Raw genomic sequence first — 24,333 nt, forward strand, 5'->3', positions numbered from 1 at the left:
AGGTGCACGTTTTTGTTTGCTACTTTATTTTTTATTTGGAAAAAAAATAATCCAAAATAATAATCTACATTAAGAATAACAAGTGGGAAAATTATCAGACAATGAGTAAGAAATAAAATGTAATAAAGTCTAGATTATGCTATTTATAGCAAAACTTGCAAAAGCACAGAGTTGATGAAAAAACATATTTTTCCTATTTGAGAACATAATAAAATTATCAACCTGTTTTCCCTAATTTTAAGATTTATCTCCTTTTATCAAATATTTTATTATTTATCTCACTTCAGCCCCACAAAGCAACTTGTTGGTGGGGATATTATCGTTTCTTCACATTTTGTTACTTTATTATTTGTTGAAAATAAACTACAATAAGAAATTTAACTCTAATATTTTGTTTAAAAAAAATTGCTGTTATAAAATGCTAACTTTTGAAATTTTCTATTTTAATAAAAAAAAAATCACAATAATCACAAACTTTTTTACACTATACCTTTTTATTTAAAACTCGCCTATGTATTTCAGCTGAATCCCTTGCTTTACCCATGCCTAATGCACATTTATTTTTTTGAAAGCGTACTTAAATATTGATCGCTTGACAAAATAGTCAACATAAGGAGAAGTTATTTCTGTTTTCAATTCGTTCACGCCTGATGACGCACATTCTTGTCTTTTGTCAAAATTGTACAAAACATTGATACACATTTAAATTTCACTTGCGAGTGCATTTGAAAGCGAGGAGGAGCGATATCACTCCACAAAATTGCGTCTTCTGCTTCCTCTTGATTTCGCTCAATTCGACAGAGAGAGATAGAATTCTCTCTCGCATCCATTTATATCAAAGTTAATTGATCGGCGCGCGCGCTCGCAAACGCACTTCGGCGAATTGCGAAGGAGCGAGACGCGTCTCATATTTGAAAACGCAATTTCGCTAATGACAAGGCGCGCACGGCAGAAACTCAATTTTCACGCGCCACAAGATGTGAATCAACACGATTTGGGCGACGCGCAATAAAATTCTCACCCATTCAATATCAGGAATGATTGCCTTGGCTGCGGTGACAGAGAGAAAGGGGTGCTGCAGATTCTTCTCTCTTTAGGGTGAGGCGTGAAATTCCGAGCGTGCACTTTCCTCAGCCACACGCACGCAACTTGGCTCGGTGCTTTCGAAAGTTGGTCGCTCTCGTCGAGCAACTTTGTGCTGCGTAAGCCTGGATATTTTTCTGCCGTTTCGTGCCAAAGGTGGGCAAATCGCGTTAAACTTGGCGCGATTGAAATTTGATGACATCAGCTGGCAAACTTCACCCGCTCATTTTTCGCGTCGAGCCACCAGAATCGAATTTCTATAAAAAACTCGTCGCTTAATTTCAATCTGCGAGAAGATTCGAGTGGGTTGATGCACCAGTGTAGGCAAAAGTTTTGCCCGTAATTAAAAAGTTTTGGCTCATTGTCATTGCTGCCTAGCCTGGCCGACATAAATTATTAAGTTATATTACAAAAGATATTCAATACCGTAGAATAACATTATAGAAAAATCACTAAATAAAAATAATAAGAAACGGTTAAAGTGATATTAAAATGAAAAGAAAATCGTGTTTTTTTTTTTATTTGAGATATTTCTTTTGGGGTCAGGCCAAGACAAAGTGTCTAATCGGCCTATTCCTTTTTTAGACGCTTGTGAAAGGCAAGCTCCAATATTATAACTATTAGAGTATTATCAGTAATATAATTTAATAATTAATTTTTATTTTTATTGTTTTGAATGAGTCTGCGAGAAGCAGCAAACTGTAATGCCATTGCCAAGTGAATTGGGAGGTTATATTGTTAGAGTTAATTTGTGGCACGCCTACGGCGTTCATTTCAATAAATTACATTTTTATTGTTTTTTAGTTGTATCATCGTCAATCAATCATTTAATTGCGACGAAAAGAATACAGGATGAAAATTTTATCACAGCAAGTTCTTTTGATAAAATATGCATCAAAAATTCAAGAGGCTACATTCTGCATTGAATTAAATTTACATTAGAGACGAAAAAGGCATTTCCAAGTGCCTGAAGGGCATTTAGACGGTGATTGTAATTTCTAATTTGACATCTGACTTGTTTTTACTGATTTGCCTCTGCGAGACGATTCTTAATTAAAATAGAATCAACGAGGCAGTCACGTCGCCTGCTGCCATGTCAACCGAGCTAGCGCATTGCAATTTGCGCCGAGGACACTCTCAGGCAGAAAATTGCTAATTATTGCTGCTGAAGCTTTCTGCTTTGTCTCTCTTGCCTCTTCTACCTTTGCGTGCTTATTCAATGCAAAGAGATAATTACTCGTGCAAATTGCCAAATGCCAACGATTTCGTTGAATTCGGCTCAGGCAAATTAATAGGTTGTTTCATCTCCCACGTGTGTGCAAATTTGTTTCAAGCAACACAACATGCTATGGGTAATTTAAATTATTTAATTGAAAGTAAAAATTTATTCTGAAATATGCTAATACTAAAGTGTATAAATAAAATGGTCTTTATCCCATTTCAGACCAGAAACTTCAAACTTGTTGTGGAATTGATTTACTTTTGGGTCTCTGTATGTCGTGGGGCACAAATTATTGTTCTCCCCTAATTTTGAAATCATAGTTTCTAATGCAGAAATTATTTTAATGAATTATTTTAAAAACATTACTTTCATTTTTCGTAACTTTATTTCTTTTTTATCGTCCACACCTTAAAAAAAATGCAGTTAAAAAATCTTTCGAAGCAATTAATTGAGAAAATATCTGGTTTATTATTCACTTCAAATCCCATTATTTAGGTTAAATATTTTTATGATCAATGATTAAATTTTTGGAGAACATTGAAATAAAATAAATTATATACCCCTTTTTATTTCTTTCAAAAATTTTTAAAGTTATTTCATTATTTGGTTTAGATAGCGTGGTCGAAATAACTTACCATTAATGACATGAACCATGACGCTTGCGGGCGCCGCAATCGTGGGGATGCATGTGTAATTGCCAGAGTCGGTGATGCGGGCGTTGGTGATCCTGAGGCGGCTGGTCAACGCGTCCGTCCACTCGGTCTCAATCTTGACGCCGCCTCGAGGAGAATCGTAGTCGACGATGGTGGCCCCGTGGTACCAGAACACGGTGCCTAAGTCATGTGGTCCTTGGCTGATCAAGCACGACAAACTGATGGTGCTACCTGTCTTGACGTACAGGTCTGCCGGGCCCAGAATCCGAGCCTTGGCCTCTGAGGACAGAAAGGAATTGTTCGAATTTGAGTGAAAATTCATTAGTATAGCTCAAAATCATAGAAAAGTTTAAAAAAAAAACTGGTTTAATTGATTTTTGTAAAATTCCTATTTTTAGTTAATCATAAAAGATATATTTTTGTTCATAATTCAATTCTTAAAATTCATGGCACATAATGTTTGAAGCACACCAGCCTTAAATTGATATTGATTATTATTGTTTAGAAATTTGATTAGAAGAATGTAACTTTTCTCTTTTTTTGCAACATTAAAAAGTAAATATTGTTCAAATAATTTGAAATTCTATGTGCTGATTATAGAATAATCATTATGCATAGAATTATATTTTAAGGTTTCTTATCCACAACAATTTAATTGATTTGCGGATCTGTTTTTGACTCAATACGTGAAATGCTACCAAAGGTAATAAAGTTAATTGAATTTGCCGGAAATTCAATTCACATACAACCGCACTCAATTTTGTTAATATAAATTCATTGCTGATTGAATTGCCAGAAATTCAATGGCACCTTTGACAGCAGAAATTTGCGTTTTAAGTTATTAATTTCATCACTCTTGTTTTGTCGACAGAGCTGAAACGTGATCGTCAATTGCCAAACATCTGATTCAAAAATGAAAAAAATAATCCTCTTTTGCTTGAAATAAATAGGAGGCTAAAAAATAATATTTGAGCGTGACGATCTGCTTTGAAATTAAACAAAGGAATTGCAGGATTAAATGTTTAATGTAGCATTAAAAATATTGCGCTTCAATCTGTGCTCTGGCCAAGCCAAATGGATTAAAAAGGCATTGTTTGTTTGTAAGCGGATTATTTAACCAATAATGTATTGTGTTGGACAAAACCAGTTTCAGATTTTTCGCGTGTGCTTCAATCGAACAAAGTAATTCCACAGAGTCGATGAGCACTCTTCAAAATTTCACGAGCAGAGCCATTCAATTTGAAAAATTGCATTGCCGCGTGGTGATCGATTTAGTAGGAAAGTTCGGTCTTTTTCAATCAGGAAAAGTCAGTCGACTCCAGGGGTGCCGTCAAAAGATGTTTCTGCTTGTCTTTGAAAGAGAAAACCAACGCGCAAAGGAACACAAAAGCGCGGGGGCAAAAAATTTCTAATGCGCGGCGCCCCTGATGTATGTGCAAAGGCGCTTCCTTTGGAACTTGTGCTGCTGCAGCAGAAAAGAGAGGTTCCCATCCACCAGGCGTGCATTCACATCAAGGAAAGAGATGATAAAAAATGAGAGAAGACGCGCGACGCACGGTCCTGTTACTCTTTTCAAACAAATAAAAATGTCACTTATGTTTTGAGACGTTGAGATCAAAAGTGTAATAAAATGCAATCAATTGATTAAATAGCTCGCTCACATCTGACGCAAGTGTAATTTGACAGAATATATGAAATCATTCCACAACGATTTCAGCAAAGGTCTGACCCTATAAAGTGAAAAAAAATATTTGCTCAATCTATTATCAAATTATTAACGCAGTGATATAAAAAAATTCAATTTTGCTAATAACAATGTTACATATTATATTTGGAACCCAAGTATCAATAATCACATTCTCTTAATCCACCATCAAATTAAAATTTTCGTTTTCGTCATTGAAGATGATTAGTGAATGTTGCTACATAGTCTATAAATATTATATGACAGACAGCAACTTTACAGAACTTACAAAAAAATGCAACTGAAATACACTGAAATTTGTAAATGCATTTAATTAAAGTATAATAAATAAAATAAAATTTAAAAAAAAATAATAATAAATATATAATATGGATAAAATTTTAAGTTAATAGTTTTTAAAAATGTTAGAATTGTTCAATTTGAATTTTTTAGTGAAATAAATTAAAAAAAAACTTAAATTAACTAGTCTTTTCTCGTGACATTAACACTTCTAAATTTTGATTTTTTTTGGCAGTTTTTGCACAAAATGTGTAATTAAAATTATGTAATAAAAAGGAACAAGCATTTCTAACATTTAGTAAATATTTTGAAGTGTGTAAAAGAAATAATTATTATTTTTTATGAATGCACCTCTTCATTTTTAATTTTATTGCAGGATATAATAAAAATTAAAACCTTTTTGAAATGGATTGAATTAACAAACGATATAAGTATAAAAATATCTTAAACTTTGATTTCTTAATTCTATGATATTATATAGCAAAACAGATTTACAATTAGTATTATCAATTTTTTATTTGATAAAATTTTATTTTGATCTACCCAATACACCCAATGGAGCTTAACAATGTAAATTTCTGGTGATCGTCCAGCAGGGCAACTTTGTTTAGAAAAAAGTAAAACCATTTATAAAGTTGGGAAAGGCCAAGTAATTTGATGATCTGCAAATAAAAGCCATCAAATCGCCGCGCTCCCTGGAGGTAATTGAAGCGAGTTGGTCGCGATAAGCCGCAGGGTGCGAGATTGATGGCGAATTTTATGTCTTTACAAGTGGTAACATAAAACGGCGTGTGTAAATAAACGGGCCTCCATTCAGCATGACAGTATAGTGGGCATAGAATTTGATCATTGAATGGCGGAAAAAGTGAGCCGAATGTTTTTGCCGCGTGGTCGGGCGATGCAGGAATCGGAGAAAGGGGGACCGAAATTGGTGTCCCCTGAGATGTAATGAAAAAGCACGGGAAAGATGGGGCCAGCGTGTGACACAACGAGGGAAAACGTCAAGAGCGAGAAATATGTCAAGCTAGGAAAGGAAAAATGCTGCGAGTGAGTTTTCAGTGGATTGCCTCTTTGCCTTGTGTGTAAAAAGGGAACACCGCGCAGCAAAAGTGAAAAATTGCGCAACCCCCTCACAGCAAGCCTGATTCCCTAAAGTCCTGTTTACGGCGAGATTTCATCCCTTAAACTGATTCTTATGACCTGCGGTAAACTGAAGTGAAAAGAGATTTAAAACCTAAGCAAACATAATATAATATGTGAAATTTAGGTACAATTTTAAATCAATAAATATTAAAATTCATTTCAATGTTTGGGCTGGTGAAAAAATCCTCTTTATTCTTCGTAAAATAGGCGACTCATACTTTCAACTTTTCAAAGAAAATCCTTTCAGATAAAGATCCATAATTTTTATCAATAATATTAAAAAAAAAAAAAAAAAAAAAAAAAAAAAAAACGGAAATTGTATTTTGTTTTTGTTTTTTTGTGCCAAATAGTTGCAAAATTGTGTTTATTGATCTATCACAAAGGCAATTCCTGTCCATAAATAGCATGAAAATAAAAAAATTTCATTATGTATAAATGTAAGTAGTTGTGTTTAATTGTCTTGCGTATATGTATTTAGAATCAGTAAGTCACAAAAAATATAAGCAAAGAACCACTGTGGCAAGTGTCGCAACTGAAATAAAAATATATCGTTAAATTTTTCACTTTCCCATTTGTGGTTTACAGTGGATGCGATATTTGGAATCTTGGAAGTTTTTAGCTCAAAATTCTTGATGTTCCGGGTGCTGTTTTTCTTTCCAGCAGTTCAACGTTTGCCTCCCGACAATTGATTATTTTTCTATAAGACATGCAAAGTTATGTAAAATAATAATTTAGTAATTAATTTATAAAAAAAAATTTGAAATAAAATAATTTAGCCGATACCTTTCGTTTCTTCCATCACGCTATGTAGTTTTTTTAGGTGAATTTTCGCCCCGTTTCGCCCGAAAAAAGTATGTCAAACTATCAAACTATCTTAAAAAAAAGCTCTCAACTCAAAGTAAACTTTATCATGTTGTTAACCGGATTTAGGTTGAGCAAACAAAGTATCATTATTGATTACAGCAAGCCAGTGCTTTTCCTCTCCAGTTAGCAGTTTGAATTATCTCATAATTCCTTTCCACCGAAATATCTGTTCTCTCCTTTTGATAACTTCTAAAGACTCATTTGCAAGTTATTGAAAGCATTTACGGCACGATGCTTTTGAGAATCATCCTCTTTATTAGCATTGTAAAATGCTTTTCTCGGAGAGAGGACACGTTATTACTGCATGAAGGGGTGTACTTTCCTGGTAGGTACAACATCGCAAACATAGACTCTCTCGTCATCTTGATGTGTCTTTGAGAGACTCAAAATTATAATAATATTTCAAGCCGTAGCAACTTCTTCTTGTACCGCGAGTTAGTTCTCATCTCGCTCGGAGAGTGCACGCCTCGCTAAATTCCGCTCGAGTCGGCTCTGCATCTATAAAGAATTAATGTGCACATATCATCGACAACATGCTACTTTCTTGATGGCAGCGCCGGCAGTAAAGAGTAAAAGAGGAGAAGAAGCGCCCACCCGCCCACTTTAATGCTCTTTCTCTCTCGCTCACATATACTTTTTATGGGCTACTTCTCTCCGATGCTATCGCGAATTCATGCCGTTTGGTAATTCGCCGCGCTGCACAGAGGACTTGCTGCCGGCACTCGTCAAGAGGCTATGATGGTTAATGAAAGTGAATGCGCCCTATTTATACACACGGCAGCAGTTTACCCCTTTATCTGTAAACGCCACTTCACCGAGCACTACCCGTGGTCGCCCTAAGTGTTCTTCAGGAAAAATTGACTCGGGCAGTTTCACGTACTTTCTTTGTCACGCGGATAAACTGAGGGAGACGCAATTTGTTGTACGTACAGCTACATCATTTTGTTGCTTATGAGGTGTGAGTATCATGCTGTCAATAATGTCACCGGAAATTTCTACTACAAACTCATGAAGATGTCAGGTTTGTTACTGCCAGAGAAAATAAAAATATAAAGTAGTTTGTTGTTTTAATAGTATTTAATTTTTATTTAGAAAATGCAGAAATTTGGCTTAAAAATTTTACTTGGGTAAAAGCAAGTAAAAATATTATTTGTGTTGATAAAATTATAATTATATTTTATAATTTTCATTTCAAAGTCGATTTTATAACATTTTGATACTAAACAATAGGGTGGCTCAAAACCCTAATCTGGGTTACGCTAACTTGATCCACAATTCAAATTGCAGTGAGTTGAGTTAACCTGGGCTACATTAAGCTATTGGATTGCTCTAAATAATTTTTCAAAACTTATAATAATAAGTATACGTATTTCCATATTGTTCTTTTTACCGCAAAATTACAAAAAAAAAATCATGATTTCATAAATAATAATAAATTATTTTGCATATAAGTTTATCGCATTGAAAATATTTAAAATGATGTATTTATGCAGAAAAAAAGATTACCCGATATGCCATCCAAATTAAAGTAGTATAAAAACTAAACTCTCCAATTAATAGAGTGATCCATTTTTATTTTTAATTTAGAAAAAAAGTTATTTTAAGCTTCAGTTGTAGGCTGTAATTTCTCATTTTGCTTTGTTATTCATTATAAAAAACGTTAAAAAATTTCAGAATAAAATAATTTTTAATATTTTACTTTGAAACTTGTTCTTGGTTTCCTCTACAATTAGCTTAATGAATTTTTAAAACTAATGACCGTCCAGCTAGGTCAAACTAATTTAAGCTTCTGCGCACTTTTCTGTCTATGGCGAGAGACAATATCCCTGCGCAACATTTTGTAGCGGCTGCTGTAACGACTTTTTAAATTATAATGTGCGAGATGCGCGCTTTACGTATATATTTTGAAATGCACGCCGTGTCACCTACAAAAGTGCGGCAGCACTGACTGCCATTTAATAACGCACCGTTGGCCTGTGTTCGCCAGTTTCATACTTTCGCAGCAGTTTTTGCAGAACGAAAAATGAGCTTATCCGTCTCGTTTGCTACTTTGGCCATTTTTCGCATTATAATCCGGCAGCGCAGCAGCGCTTCATGTAATTTATACAACTCGGCCGGTGTTTTAAAACCGGTGGGCGCCTCTTTTATAGAAAATAATGAGCTATCGCATTATACGAGAAAGGGAGAACGGACGGACGGGTCACAGTTTTGTAAGCAGTTTTTTAATGAAGCCATTATAAAAAAAGCAGGGCATGTTGTCATATACATACTCACTCGTGAAATAGTGCCTGTGTACGACAAAGTTGCCTCAAAGTTTGAAAGGGGATGCTTTATTCCACATTTTTAAGCGCGTTAGCCACCCAGGCGGAGGAGGCGACGGCTGTTGCGAGCTCGCGAAAGCAACATTAAAGAGCAATTTCGCACCGATTTGCAACTGGCACTGCTCCGACCGCCGCAAAATTGTTTAAGTGCAAAGGTAAGCACTCCAACAGTAAATATATTTTCATATAGAAGATTATTATAACACAAGGCCAATGAATAGTAAAAATGAATTAAAATGCAAATTGAAATTTTTAATATTTGCTACTTATGTCTATTGTTTAAATCATTGACTTATTGTTAGAAAAAACTAAAAACACTGATAAGAATTGCTACATTTTTACTAGTTTTTTTGTTTGTTTATGGGGCATTCTTAAAGAGAAATACAAAAGCAAATTAATAATCTCAAAAACTTTTTGAAAACTGACCGATTTTGAAAAATATGATGTAGTCAACTTTAATACTTTACTGACGTTCTTTAAATTCTGGAAAAATAAAGATTGAAACTAATTTTTTTTAATTGAACAAATTAGCCTTACATATGAAACAAAAAAATTAAACTTTACAATTTAATAAAAAAAAAAAAAATAGCTCCAAGAATAAAATTTATTTAAAACAAAACTAGTTCTCAAGTAATTTCATTAACTGATGGAAAATGAAATTTACATCATTCAATGCACTGAGAATATTGAAGTATGTACGTTTATCTTAAATGCACTGATTTATCCAGGATTTCATTGATTTTTAAAGTGTAAAAGGATGACATCAAGGTTTATTTTAATGAATTTTTTTTTAATTATCTGTATTATTGATCAGTTTCAAATCGCCCTCAAATATTTATATCAAGACGATTGGCGCATCCTGTGAACGCCAATAATTGAAGTGCTCTCTGGCGGGTGATGCTAGTTCACCTTGGTAAATGACGGCAGAATTTCGGTGTCGTTAATTTAATTAAGCCTCCATTAGGGGGGATCGCGAAATAAATTACTGGGAAAACTTAAAACGACGGCGCGCTGTATATACTCGAAAACTTCGCGCCGCCGAGGGCACGAGGGGGTCTATCCATCAATCCTTAAGCTTATTCACGCGGACCACGCTCAGTCTTTTCCTGCGCCACCCCTTTGACCAAAATTGCGCTGCCTCTTGCCTCTACCTAATCTGTTCTGATTGAGGAGATGCGTAAGTCGAACGGGCACAAAGTTTTGGTTCCTATCGTGTATTTGTAAATGCAGAGATCAAAATCCAAATTGAAGCAGGAAGTTAAAAAAAACATGTATTGAAAAAAAAATTCTGTACAGAGTGAAAAACCAAACAAGATTTTTCAAGATAAATTATTTATCTCCTTTCTGAAAATACTGAGGCATCTAATGATTCACTAATTAAGAATTTAAGTGAGTACTGCAGCCAGAGCGTTCAAGTTTTAATGAACAGAATAATTTATATATTTATTGTATTGCTAAATCTTTTTATTTCAGGAGCCATGGAAAACTTTTGAATATTGGGAATTGTGTCAGAAGATACACGACAGAAATATATTATTTGTTGTTTGGCGTGTTGCGCAAGTTTCAATGTAATCAATCTAGAACTTCTGCAACAGTATAAATTATCTTTCTTTCGTCTATTTTGTAGAAACGCACATCTTCGCAAGTTTACATCACAAGATCAATTTCAGCCAAGGCAAGAAATACTTCTCGGTAAGGATATAATACTAATTGTAAGTTTGTTTTCGTATAATTTCTGCAATTTTTTAGTTATCTTGGTGTAGTTGGGAAAAGTAAGACAGTAAAATAAGCTGAGCTGGAAAATTTGTGGAAAATTGCAAAGTCTTCTATTTTCTCTTTAAGTGTAGTAAGAACTACGATTATTGCAACATTTCTCAACTTTGAGCCAACAAATATCCAAGACATGAGCTTCAGCTACCGATAAATAAATACTATCATCCTGAAGGAAATGAAATGGAATATTAGAATTCAATAAAGAGAAACGGAATGTAAGCTGGATGCTGGAAAACAAGAATAATCGATTTCAAGGAAGCGTTTAACTTAATTGCCTCAACTCTACTCATTCAAGTGAATTTTAAGCAGCCCACGCAAGCAAGTCAAGTCAACTCGACAGGAGGATGGCTTAATTTTTGAGCAAGTTGTCCTCATTTTATGCAAGAAAGACGCGCGAAGAATTAGTGGTTGAAAGAGCGCTCGCGGGGCACACGTTAAATTTTAAAGTAGCGCCAAATATGAATGTATGCTCACGTGCACACTAACGCGGGGATTGATTAAGATTTCGTAGAGAAGATAAATCTCGTCAAGCTCCTTTAAACTGGTTGGAGGCAAATCCGCCGCGCTTAATCCGATTTATAATGTATTCCTGTCACAAGGCCGATCAATTTAGAGGTGCTCAGATGAGGGTGAGAGACGCATCAATTGAGAGCTGTTGATCCATTGCGCTCATTCAATTGGGAATTTCTTCTTAAGCGAAGTCTAGAGACGACGATAAATTTTATTATTTGGATGCTGAAGGAAAATTCCACGCGATAAATAATGATTTCTCACTATCCAATTTTAGCGCTTAAATATTTATAATCAATATCTAATATTTCAATTCTTGGAATCAATCAATTTATTTGTTTTAATCCATCTTTTTATGCAGAAAATTCTTGTATCAATGGAAAATGTTAACCTTCAGCTCAATTATTTAAAATAATAATAATTCATTTTGATATAAATGATCATTTTGAAGTCAAAATATTTTATTTATTATTATGTATAAAACAAATATTATATTTGCCATTTAAAAAAACGTACGATTAAATTCCATGATGATTTTTATATGCATTAGCAACAGTTTGTAGATGACATTGTCAAAGAGAAATCATAAAGAAAATTGAAAGAATCGGGAGAGCTGCATTTTTGAAAAATAATATTGCATTTAGGTGCAACTGTCCAAATATTTTTTACTTCCAAAAATATGTCCGACTAAAATCGATTAAAATTTCAGCAAATCATCTGCATATATTATCACCCCAATCAAGTAGGGATAAGATTGAGTAAAAACTTTCCTCGGTGTACCCAAGCTCCTTCAATATGAAACTGATAATATAGCTTTGGGTTTTTGAAAAATGCTTACCATTTTGAACTTTGCTGAGATTGTTCTAGAATAAATTATTTACATTTCCAATGTTGAAATTTGTGAATGTATGATGACAAAAAAAAAGATAATCAAAACTTTTTTAACATGGTGGCAGAAGAACGTAGCATAAAAAGTTGACTCTGTGCTTGCTACTCGCGTGTCACTAGACTTCATTAAATTCGGCGTAAATGGCTTCATTTTTAATGCCACACTATTCTCTCATTACTTTTGTGTTGGTGTGCGCCAGAGCTCGTGAATAAAATAATATCCAAGCTCGGTTGGGCACAGAGCAAAGTTTTCTGAAACCATTTTTATTTAATACCGACGGGAGGCCAGGCCGAGCTGGCACACACGGTGTGTTGTTTTGCAACACGGCGGTGGCCTCTATTATATAGAGAGTCAACATCATTTTGTGGTACCACCGTGTCGACATTTATTGCCCCCCAGATAATTACAAAACTGACCGAACGGCGTAAACAATGCATTTTACATTGTAAAGCTGGGCCGTAATGTCGCTCGCATTAGCCGCTCGCGCCACACTCGTGCCGTCTGATAAGTTTGTTTGCGCGGTTTCGTGGTGGACTGGCTGTGACGTGTTGCCATCGGAAAAAATAAATATAAAAAATTTTAATAACGCACCCGCGCAAGTCTGAAGAGCCAGACTCGACCTGGCTTCATGATTCGGGCCTGTAAATAATTCAATTTCACCAAGCAAATATTTGCTTCCAGTATACCCATGTAAATTCAGGCGACGCTGCCAGTTTTGTATTTCGCTGTTGTTAGATAGAGCTGCGGTTATTGAGTTTCCATAACGCGCAAGAGAGAAAGAAAGCTACGAGAATTATTTATGAAAGAGCTTGGTCTTGGTGCTTTTACAAGACTCTTCTTTTTGAAAGGCAAAATTGTCTCTTCCAGATATATCCCTTCAATAAAACTCGGAACTAGAAAACCCAAGTAATTTATGGAATTCAAAAGATATGAATTGTAAAAAATAAATTTACTATAAAATTAAACAATTGTAAAAAAAACAGTTTATTTTAACGATTTTGGATTAAAGGGTAATAGAAATTTGAGGAAATATAATAGTCTTTTAAGTATAAAAAAGGTGACTTTTTTATATCAATTTTCAATTAAAAAAGGTTCAAGAAAAATTTAAACGAAAGCACCAGCTGTTTTTGATTTTTTTTTTGTAAACACAGCAGGTGTAGAACATTAAGATATTGAAGATTAATTAATTTTTAATTGTGGCGGCTTTTACAAAAATCTGTTTTAACAGTATTTAGTGCCGTGAAATGATATGAACGGTAATAATTATAGTTTTTTGTTACAAATGTTGGATTTTTTGTAAGAAAATTTTGTTACACATAAATATTGAATTTGCCACCCTCAAAAATTATAACATTAAAATTGAAATACTGCAAAAAAAAAATTACAAATACAGCTAATAAAAGTGTACCAAATATTATATTAATTTTTAACACAAATAATTTTTTTTTAAATTTAATACAAAATCGAAATTGTTTTTTAGGTTTTAAAAATTTTGAATCAGCATTGGCAAAGATCCATTTCCGGAATCACAATTTTACCAGTCTTAGTAAAGTGACACATTCGGTGAGAGAATAAATAAATGTCCCTCGGCTGTCAAATTATTAATTTTATTTGTAGACTCGAGGATTTTTAAATCAAATTAAAAACACACTGGGTCAATCTAATTGATTTTACTTTATAATGCAACACAAAGAGATATTTTGAAAAAAAAAAAAAATGTTGAAAAGGCAAGACGGACTCAAAGTGGGGCAATGTAGGGTAGAAATGTAACCACTGAATAATATTTCATGTCAATTTACATATATAGTGTTACTGTAATTTATTATAGACTAGTAGCTCTATATCTTTTTTTGCGTTATGATTTTCCATCACAATTCCAGGAAAACCTGAGCTACTAATTACTTTTCTTGGTTTGCAATTTCAATTCATATTTTGATTTTCACCCCGTGCAATGCATTTAATTTTGCGACATAAATTATCAGCAAATTGCAAGTGGATTTCATTTACGTCTGCGGTAACGCTGGTTCACAGTCAGCAGAGCGTGTAATCTAAAATTAATATCGCGCGCAGACTGTGTTGCAATTCGAGTGAGCTGCGAAAAGAGAAATAAAATATTAGCTTCGCACCGTGCTCATTAATCCTAATTGAACCTGCATCAAAGGGTTTAAGTGCAACACCACAAATATTATACAGTAATTTCCAGGCACTTGAAATGCCTCACTAATGAGCAAAAAACGGAGTTTGACAACGCACCGGGTCATGAAATTACAGCTTTGTTTAAAGACTCTCTGCGCCTACTAATTAATTTATGCACCGACAAAACCCGAGAAAAGCTCCCGTACGGAGAAAAATGAATAATCATAAAAATTTTCCTCAGAGAAAAGAATAAAAAAATAATAAAGTATGTCAGCGGGCGCATAATCATTCTCATCATCACCGAGAGAGGAGACCAAAGTGAAAAGTAGTGTGGTAGAGCTACATTAATATTAAAAAGAAGACTCGGGTAGAGAAACGCCATAAAATTTCATATTTATGCCATCGAGTCTGAGCCGCGACGGGCTCGAATAAATTCCACGGAGGAAGAAGAAAGAAAGAAAGATTGAAATATACATGGGAAAGCGAGAGCCGTCTTTTCTTTTTTCCGCTCAAGACAACTGATTAGCTACAACTTGCCAGCGCCCGATGATAATATTCCTCCCTTTTCTCAAAGTGTTGGAGATATAAATTGGGAGCGAGAATATTGGGCAAATGGAGCGGAATAAGAAGACAGAGAGGGAAAGAAAGAAAAAGGAAGCTCGAATGAATTTACACAAAAAAGTATATAATATAGAAGCGGGCAAAAGGAGAGAAATTCGAGAGACAAGGCAAACTTTCTTTCTGTATAATTTGCGTCGAAGAGATGGTCGTGATCATTTTCAGCTGCAAGACAAAAGGCCTGGTCAAATGAACACGCCGCGCCGATATATATTCGGCACCGCACCAACTTTTATGCCCACGGCCTCTTCCTCCTCTCTTTTGTATGCGGTTAAATGAAGCGTGCACTTTTCCGCTGGTGTATTACGCCGGCACACTCCATACGTCTATATAATACACGTTGGCGAAAAAGCGATGTCTGCGAAATGGGCGATAGAAATTTCCGTCGTCGATGCTGATGTGCCAAAAAAGAAGAGCTTTCTCTGCCGCTCGATATTTCACCTGCATCTCATTTTTATTTTTTATCTCCGAGGCTGGCGGCGTGATGACACTTTTTGACATTCTAATCGCATTGTGATTAAAAAGATGAAGTCGTCTTTCTAAACCCTCGCCTTCTTAATGAGGTTAGACGCTCCGGCGCTCCTTCTCCCCAATCCAATCAAGAGAAAAAGAGAGGAGAGGCGCCTCCTACAAGCCACTTAAGCGCTTGCTCCAAGATTAAATGAAAAAAATACGTGTCATGGAGCAACATTAATTATCTGTTGAAAAATTTAGTTTCGTCCATGGGCTAGGTCAAGACTCGTTTGTTTTATACGAGTGTCAGGGGGAAATAAACTACCTTCTAACAAAATTTAAATTAAAGTTGAAGTTAATTTTTGAATTTTATATTAAAATCATTTGAATTTCAAACTACAATGTGCACAAATCTCAAAATAGGCTTTTTTGGTGAAAATTGATAATACTTCTGACATTGATGATTTAATTTAAAGGTTAAAGCATAAAAAAAGGTTTGTTGAGCTATAAGCAGGTTTACATTAATTTTCAAGAAACAAGTTAAAGAAGGTGTTTATACTCAATTTTGCTTACCTCTCAAACGATAAAAGATAAAAGTGAATCACTTCTCAAATAAAATGAAATCATTGGCTTCTTTGCTGAAAACAAGTACACCTTTTAAAAACATTTCTTAACTCTTTTGTCTTTATTATTCAGCTGTGCAGTGGCATAAGTTATTTGAGTGCCAGGCAGTATAGAGGTGAGTAAACAGAAGCAAAATTTTATTTGCAGAATTACACGTCCAAAATGGGGTTACGACGTGCCCCTGAGCAGCGTCTAATTCAGGCTGAGTGGCCATCGGAATTTCGCAAAGTGACGTTAACGCAGAATGTACACATTTTATTTTGTCCCCAGCCGGCTACAAACCGCGCGCGCGCTTTCCCAGTATAAATCTTTTATGTGTTTCTCTTTTTGCGCCATAAATTCTGACCTTTTGCAATATTTATGAAGTCATGCACCTCCTTTTGGGCGATACGTGGTCATAAAAAAGCAGATTCCTTTTCTTCCCTCTGCACAAAAATTTGTACCAAAACATACACAAAATCTGTTTCCTCTGAAAAAATTTAAAAATTATACTCCAGAAACAAAAGAGACGTACTATTTTGGTGCAGAGCAAGCGATTATTTTGCTACTCCCGACACAACTGTATATACTTTGTTGCAGACGAAGAAAAAGCGTTGTTTCTCTCTCACAGACGCGAACAACACGTGATAGCAGAAGCCTAGGCAGGTGGAGGATGAGAAAACGTCTACGGGCCTATATATCCAGATAAAAAAGAGGAGCACTTGTTGTGCAGGAAGGAGGTCCTTTCTTTTGGGTGCTGCTGTTTGCATGCAAGTTCGCTACTTTGGCGAACATGCCACGTTCATTTTATTTATTCTCCCTCAAAATAAGGCACCTGCGTGAACTTTTTTTCGCATCAATAAAAACACAATACGTTCGAACGCTGAGGGAAGGAAGAAGTTCGGATTGCCCCGGGAGAAGATTTTCCTAACAACCGACTTTAAGACGTCTCGAGTGGAAGCCAAACACGTATGCTGAATTTATAACAAGTACACTCGGAGAAAACACAATACGGCTCGAGTTAGCGGGGGAACAAGTGCTACGGAACTTCAACTTCAAGATCACTTGAAAGTTCATCTTCCGATTGAAAACATAACAATTGCAAAAATTTAATTCTCAAAGAGAAACTGTACGCTAAATATTTAATCATATTATTTTTGTGTTATTTGTCTGATTGAAACAAAATATGATTAATTAAAAAAAAATGTTTGAAGGGGAATCATTGAATTTTTGAACAAAGATTCTAAGCTAACCTATATTTTTGTTTTAGTTACTACATCAGTTACTATATGGGATGCAATAAAATATATTTTTTACAATATTTTTTTTGAACAAATAGCGCCGTTTTATATTTTTTAAGACTTTTAGGAGCATCATTAAAGAAGAAAGTATTTCACTTTTGATGTGAAGGAACAATGGAGTTATTGTTCGTAACTGTAATCAAATCTTGCTAATTAAAAACTAGAAGCCTTTCTGCGTTGGAAAATCTTCTTAAAAGGTCAACCCAAATACGATTTCCCTTAAAATTTTAATATGAGCGTGAAGCCTTTCGCTGAAGGCGCAAAGCTCTAAAGCAAAAGGAATTATAAAGAAGACATTCCCGAGAAGAGTGGGGGCGATGATTAAAATTTTAATTACACTTTTCAAGAAGCCGTCTGATGGTGATTAAACTCGGATTGAGAGGCCGCAGAGAAAAGAAAGTGATCAACTCTCATTTCCCTTCTAATGAACGGATTTTATTGGGATCCGATGGTGCCGCCGGGAAGACAAAGCGAGTCGATCCCCTCGCATTTTCCAAGCAATAATGAATTGCCTGCACGAGTCGCCTCCATTTTCTCGAAACTTTTCAGTTTGGCAGAAAAGAAGCAGGTGATTTTTTTAAATATACGTCACGCGCTTACATTTGTTAATCCCTTTAGATGGAGATGCGGAAATTTGCATATCTGGCAGTCGTAAATTAAGCGGCGTAAATGAGTTTGAACACGGTCGAGTGGAGCATATAATTTACCGCCGCGGCAAGAAATTTGTCACGAAAGTGCATGTAGGGAGATTGTTGAGAAATATTTGCGCCTCGCTTTATATGGACGTGGAGCCAACTTTGCATATTACAAGCGAGGACAAAAAGTTTGGTGCTTCTTTTTGGCATCGGGACGTAAGTTTAAAAGTTGGCGTTTTACGGCAGACGAAATTTCATGAAATATTTATTATGGAAAAAAACGACGAGCGAGAGAGCAAATTGCCCGGGCATAGCCGGAGCACAAAACGTCTCTTTCTCGACGAGGCGGGGTTATTTACCAAGCGCACGATATTGAGACTCAATATTTATTGGCAGACGTTGGCCAAAATTCATTCCTACAATGAAATCATCGAGCATGAATATTTCATCGGGATTTACATTTAAGCAGCAGTTATCAATAAAACTTTTTCTCTCTCTCTCCGTGCAATAAAAAGGCGAAGTATAGTAGTGAACAAGTTACACACATACATTTGAATAAAAAATTCGCGCGCGCGCATCTTGTGCCGCTACTTGAATATTTATCATATCTCTTATAAACTTCTTCCGCAGCCATGTAATGTTATTGAGTCGTAAAACTTGCTTGTTTGGAATGCTGTGTAAATTTTTAGGCGCAAAATATCCGCCTACCAACTTTGCTTTCAGGCCTACGGATGAGATTTTTATTTCTGCAGCGACTCATCGTTATGCAACCTGCGAATCACGCGTGCGTCCCAAAAGAAGCTTTTCTTGTTTTTTATTGGGAATAAATTTTGTCGGAAAAGTAGGCCAAGCGTTTTATGCACCCTTCCCTGATTATGAGTTCGTCTTCTTGCTGCGCCGTCCGTCTCGGAGGCAAATTTATGTTTATTGCAGCTCAGCTGGAGCGATTTGCATTGCGAATAAATTGCAGTGTGCACGGCGAGAATCAGTTGAATGGATGGAAAATACTACGCAAGCTTCTGCTGGATGTGGACACTTTATGGTGGAGCCGGTGGAGGTGTTCTCGTCGTGCAGATGGGTTTTCAAACGAGTTATCACTTTTGTTCAAAAGCATTACAAGTTGCAAACGAAGCCAACGCATTTCGCAATTCAGCTTGCAGAAAGAAGAAAAAATTCGACTTTGAATGATTTTTTTTTAACAAAAGTTAATCATCATCGTAATGCAAGAAATAAGTTAACATAATTTATCATAGGTAAAAACTAAGAAATTTACGGCATCAGAAACGTCTCAATATCTAAATGGAATTTCAAAAAGAAATTTAAAGATAAAAAAATTACATCCACATTTTTGCTTTTCAAAAATTTGATAAATGTTATGTAAGATGAAATGAAAAAGATTCACGATAAAAAAATTATTAATTTATGGAGGGAAAATAAACAACAAGCGAAAATAATTTGCAACCTGATTTAGTTCTTCAGAATAAGTATATCGCTCAAAAAGATCTGAAAATTCGTCTCCACTTGTTTAAATGTACTATTTTGATTATTTTAAGTTACAGTTTCACGCTATAAAATTATTTAAAAAAGTCAAATCAACCTGCTGATCAGTGCACGCGATACTTCCATACTTGCATAATAAAAAATAAAAATTGTTTATCAAAGAAGAAAAGAATTTACAACTTCAATTACATAGTAAAATGCAAGATATATTGCATTGCTCCACGAATCTCAACAAATTTGATACTAAAAGATTTTCAATCATCACCCAAATCAATGTGATCTTCTTAAATGAGCTGTTGTTTTTAATTATTTGATTCTCAATTTCTTGGTCAGCTAAAATTTGATACTCTTTAAAGATGTAAAAAAAGGCTAAACCAGAAAGCGCTTCAATTTTGTATAGCTTTACTGCCAGGAAGATTGAATCAATTTAACCTCTGAAGTTCATTATTAATTAGTAGAAACTGAATGCAAAGGAAAGTCTTTGCCAATTCACTGCTTGAATGTTAGCTTTTTTTGTTGACAAAATTCAGCAGTATCGACATTTCGGGTCAGTCTCGAAGGCAATCTTCGAGCATCTCCATAAAGCGAGTCGCAGACACCGTGTGGGTGTCTGTCGTCGTCCTAACGTGGCTCTCTCGCGCACAAACACACATCCTTGACGCCGGGCGCAAACTTTTCCATTTCCTGCACGTCAAACAGGCGGCAACTTGGGGTCGTAGGTAAACTGACGATCAGGAGCCGCCAAACCGAGAGAGTACAAATCTTTCCAACGAAAATACTACGCAAGAGAAGTTTCCCGACCGGTGCATAATAATAAAACGGCGACCCTTTTTGGTAATAGACGGACACAATATTGGATTTACGAGACGGAATTACCATGCAGGGGTCGCATTGAATTCCGACCGACCTGTGTTGCCCCCGCCCTGCAGCCGCAATCGTATGTACCAGAGGTGGGCACCGAAAGCAATTATTGCGTAGGCCGCACCAAACGGGAAGGAAGCACTCATGAGAGTGAAATACTTGCCGCAACCCTGTTTATCATTGCTCCATCGTCATCGAGTTATCCGCTGCCTCGGCGGAGTGATCATGAGGGCAGTGCAACACACGAAAATTGTATGGTTTCATTTACAAATACACGAATGAATGATTGAAAGCTATTTTTTAATAATTTGTTCCTACTGCAGCGTCATTAAATATAAAAATTCTGATCATCATATATTAGGGAATAATTAAAATTTAATTTTTTTTGGCAGTTTTTGTGAATAAGAAGTTGCTCAAAGTAATTTATAAGCAGCAGTGATATTAATTAATAACAAGTTTCAAATTGAAGACCTATTCAATAAAATTGATCAGTTTTCATAGGAATAAGATGTTTTTAGAGGCTATGTATTCCTTATTACAATTGAAAAAGAAGAACAGTTATTGTAATAAAAACATTAAAAAAATCTAGTTGTAAATTTAGAGTTAATAATGATAATACTTAAGGTTAATAATAATGTATTTGAAGTAATAATAAATATACTAAAATAATTACTGTTTTTTTTTAAATTTTGTAATATTTCTGTACTTTAATTTAAAATTTTAATATTATACATTTAATTTGGCATAGTAAAAAAACTAAACCTTTTTTAAAATTGCCAACAAATATAAAAAGTGGTATACTTCATAATATCAGCATCCGATTAGAAAAAATACTCTTTGTTGTCTTCCGAGTCCTTATAAATTCATTTACTTATAATTGAATTAATCTATTTTTTGTAATTAAATTTTGTATGGTTCACTACATTAATATTAAATCAAATAAAAAAAATCAACACCTAAATATTGAATCAAAGTGCTCATGTTCTTGTCTCTGGTAAATTTCTTTGCACTGCCCGCTGAATATGACATTGTCATCTCTCTCTATGCAAAAGGCACCGACCGGGTGGACATGGTATTCATGAAATATGCATTACCCATCACTGTCCGCGTGCAAGTGCCCACCGACAATGCGTGGAATTTTACTTGCGGGGCTCTCTCCGCAGTGCTCTCGCTAGTCTCAATCATTCCGCATTGTCTGTCTGATGAATATTGTATTGTCTGTCTCTGGTTTCTCCGTTTGCCGGCCTCAATAAGACTAATTTGATTATCATTGCCAGGACTAAATAGATTTTATATTTTTTACAATATAAATATTTATTTTTTTTGGAAAGTATTTTGAAAAAATGTTCATACTTGCACTACACAATTAATCCAGGTTTTGAATTCATGAATTTTTAGAAAATTGGAAAAAAATAATATTTCGTTTTTGAATAAGTTAAGTAAAATCCACAGCTTCTTTTTGTTTATTCATATTTCTTGTTTTTTGCGAATTAGCCAAACAGAATGAAAAAAACTTTTCAAGATTATTCCACTTTTGAAGAAAACTTTCATTAAAATAGAGGAACATCTTTTCGTGACCCACAAAGCAAATCTCCTCTTACGAGCAAAGTCAAACAAAGAGCTTTGGAAAATCTGCGAAGCGTGTAACCGTTATTTCAGGTATGCAAATAATAACTCTCTCAGTCGGCGAAAAAGGGAATATAAGCTGGCGGCGATATGCAAGTGCGGCAGAAGTGCACAAGACACTTTTATTGCCTTGGCCGCCGCCTGCAATGCAAATGATATGCAACCCGCAATATCTCTCAGCGCCCGGGAAATATATCCGAGCAGCTCCAGCTCTTGTCGTCAAGGGCTGCAATTTAGCGTAATAAAATTTTAATTTGCCCGGCTCTGAATTAATTTGGCATATTTTCCGTGGACTTTTGAGAAACACAAGCGGCGAGAGAGACCCGTCAACTTGCAAGACTTTCCGGCTTAATTTAATTTGGCTGCTAATTAAAAAGTTTCTCGTACCAAACGAGGCGAAAATGCGTCTTTCGCGCTCTTTTGATTCAGCGTGACACTCGCGTGGTTTCGCTACTCAAATTAATATCTCGCCGTCAGTGTATGAAAGACGCCGCGCCCTCTCTTGATGAACTTTGCGGTCGGGGAGAAAAATCGGCGGTGCTCATTTGCATATACGCGTTTCCGGGGCCAAAGGGGCGCACCGAATACACACACTACGCAAAGTAGCTTTCTCTCTGCGTCCGCATCACGTATATCCATCTCCGCAAATTAGGTGCCGACATATGCAAACAATACAACATCCTCAAGCCCGCTGAATAACTAATTGCCAATAAGGGTGGTGGGTTCGGAAGTGCGACTCAAACAGTTTCTAGAGCAGATTGACAGGCTAAGCACCCTATTTAATAAATATCTAGTTGTTTTAAGAATTAAATTTAAAAAAAAATATATTGATTTCAATGAGGAATTTGTAAATTCAAAACTTAAAAGCTAAAACCAGTTAAAGAATTTTGATTTCATAGTTAATATTTTATAACCAAATAAATTATATTTTAACCTGCTTGAGTCTTTAAAAAAATTAATCTCATGGTTGTCATAAAAATAATCTATTTTAAGATTAATTTTACCAATAATGTTGATTTTCTTACATAAAAATAACAATTTATGGACAAAAAACCTCTTTCGCAGCAGCAATGGGTGGAAAACTTCAAGAACTTTGCATAATTAACAGGGCGGCCTTTTTTATCACTCAGCCACTCTTTTTTCTTTGAATTTGCTAAAGAGATCGTTCAAAAGCTTTTCATACCGATCAAGACTGTTCTTTCAAAAGAAATTCACGTCAGAACGGCGGCTTTAAACACGCGCTCTCCCCCTAGGGCACTTGCACGCATCTATCTCAGTTGAAAGGGCGTATTGAAATCGCGATAGCGACGTGTTTGCGGTTTAATTTCCTTGCGTTTGCCAACAAATCATGCGTTAGCGTATATTTTGATATATGTATTTACTCGCGCATATGAGCAAAATCCGATGTACCACGCTCGCGAATATAACGTACAGCAGAATTTCACGAGTGGAATTCCAAACAATGCATACCACGTACAACAAACTAATTTGCTTCGGCAATTATTTTCCCAGCATGCCAGGAACGTACGTTTTTGATTGAATTTCGAGTGAGCTTTTTGGACATTTTCAAAGAAAAATACATATATAAACGCTCACGTATTTATATCAACTTAACTCTCACTAATCAAGTTATTAATTGTGGATCTAAGTTAAGAAGCTCTGCATAACTTGGATTTAAATTTGTTTGATTGAAAAAAAATTAAAAAACTATAAGAAAATACCGAAATAATTTATTTGATTATATAATCTGATTTAGCTGATATATAATTTTTTTTTAATAATTTATTTTAAACATCTTAAAATTCAAACATTTAATTTCCTGAAAGGAAAAAATGACAAAACGTTGTAAATTTACTCACCAATTACGTTGAGCCTAAAAGCCAAGCTGAGCTTCGGTTCTGTGTTGACTTGGCATTCGTAGATGCCGGCGTCTCTTTGTTGCGGAAACTTGACTTGCAGGGTCCAATTTTCCGATCTTTCCGGTCTCATGACCTAAAAGCACGCCGAGCATGAAAATCTCGTCTTTGCAAAGTGGAAAAAATTTAATGCGAAACAAAAAGGAGTCTTTGAGTCGGGAGGGTGAAGAGGGGTGCAATAAAAGTTTTGCGGTGTTCCTTTCAAATTAATAAAAATTCATGGCCAGCGTGCGGGAGCAGTG

The 24,333-nt window shown here is 35.3% G+C and overlaps 1 protein-coding gene across 3 annotated transcripts in view; it reads right to left on the reverse strand.

Annotated features, from left to right (window-relative positions):
• The window catches only part of LOC132203252 (zwei Ig domain protein zig-8-like), a 189,659-nt gene that overhangs the window by 3,249 nt on the left and 162,077 nt on the right, over positions 1 to 24,333 (reverse strand). For all 3 annotated transcript variants that reach the window (XM_059630891.1, XM_059630890.1, XM_059630892.1), the window contains 2 exons: positions 24,035 to 24,167; positions 2,941 to 3,237 (listed from right to left, as the gene is read on the reverse strand). In XM_059630891.1, the coding sequence (XP_059486874.1) occupies positions 2,941 to 3,237; positions 24,035 to 24,167 (430 nt within the window). The remainder of the gene's footprint in view (positions 1 to 2,940; positions 3,238 to 24,034; positions 24,168 to 24,333) is intronic.

This window comes from Neocloeon triangulifer, unplaced genomic scaffold (genome assembly GCF_031216515.1).
Source record: "Neocloeon triangulifer isolate White Clay Creek 2 clone unplaced genomic scaffold, ASM3121651v1 ptg000017l, whole genome shotgun sequence".
In the NCBI taxonomy this organism is placed as follows: Eukaryota; Metazoa; Arthropoda; class Insecta; order Ephemeroptera; family Baetidae; genus Neocloeon; species Neocloeon triangulifer.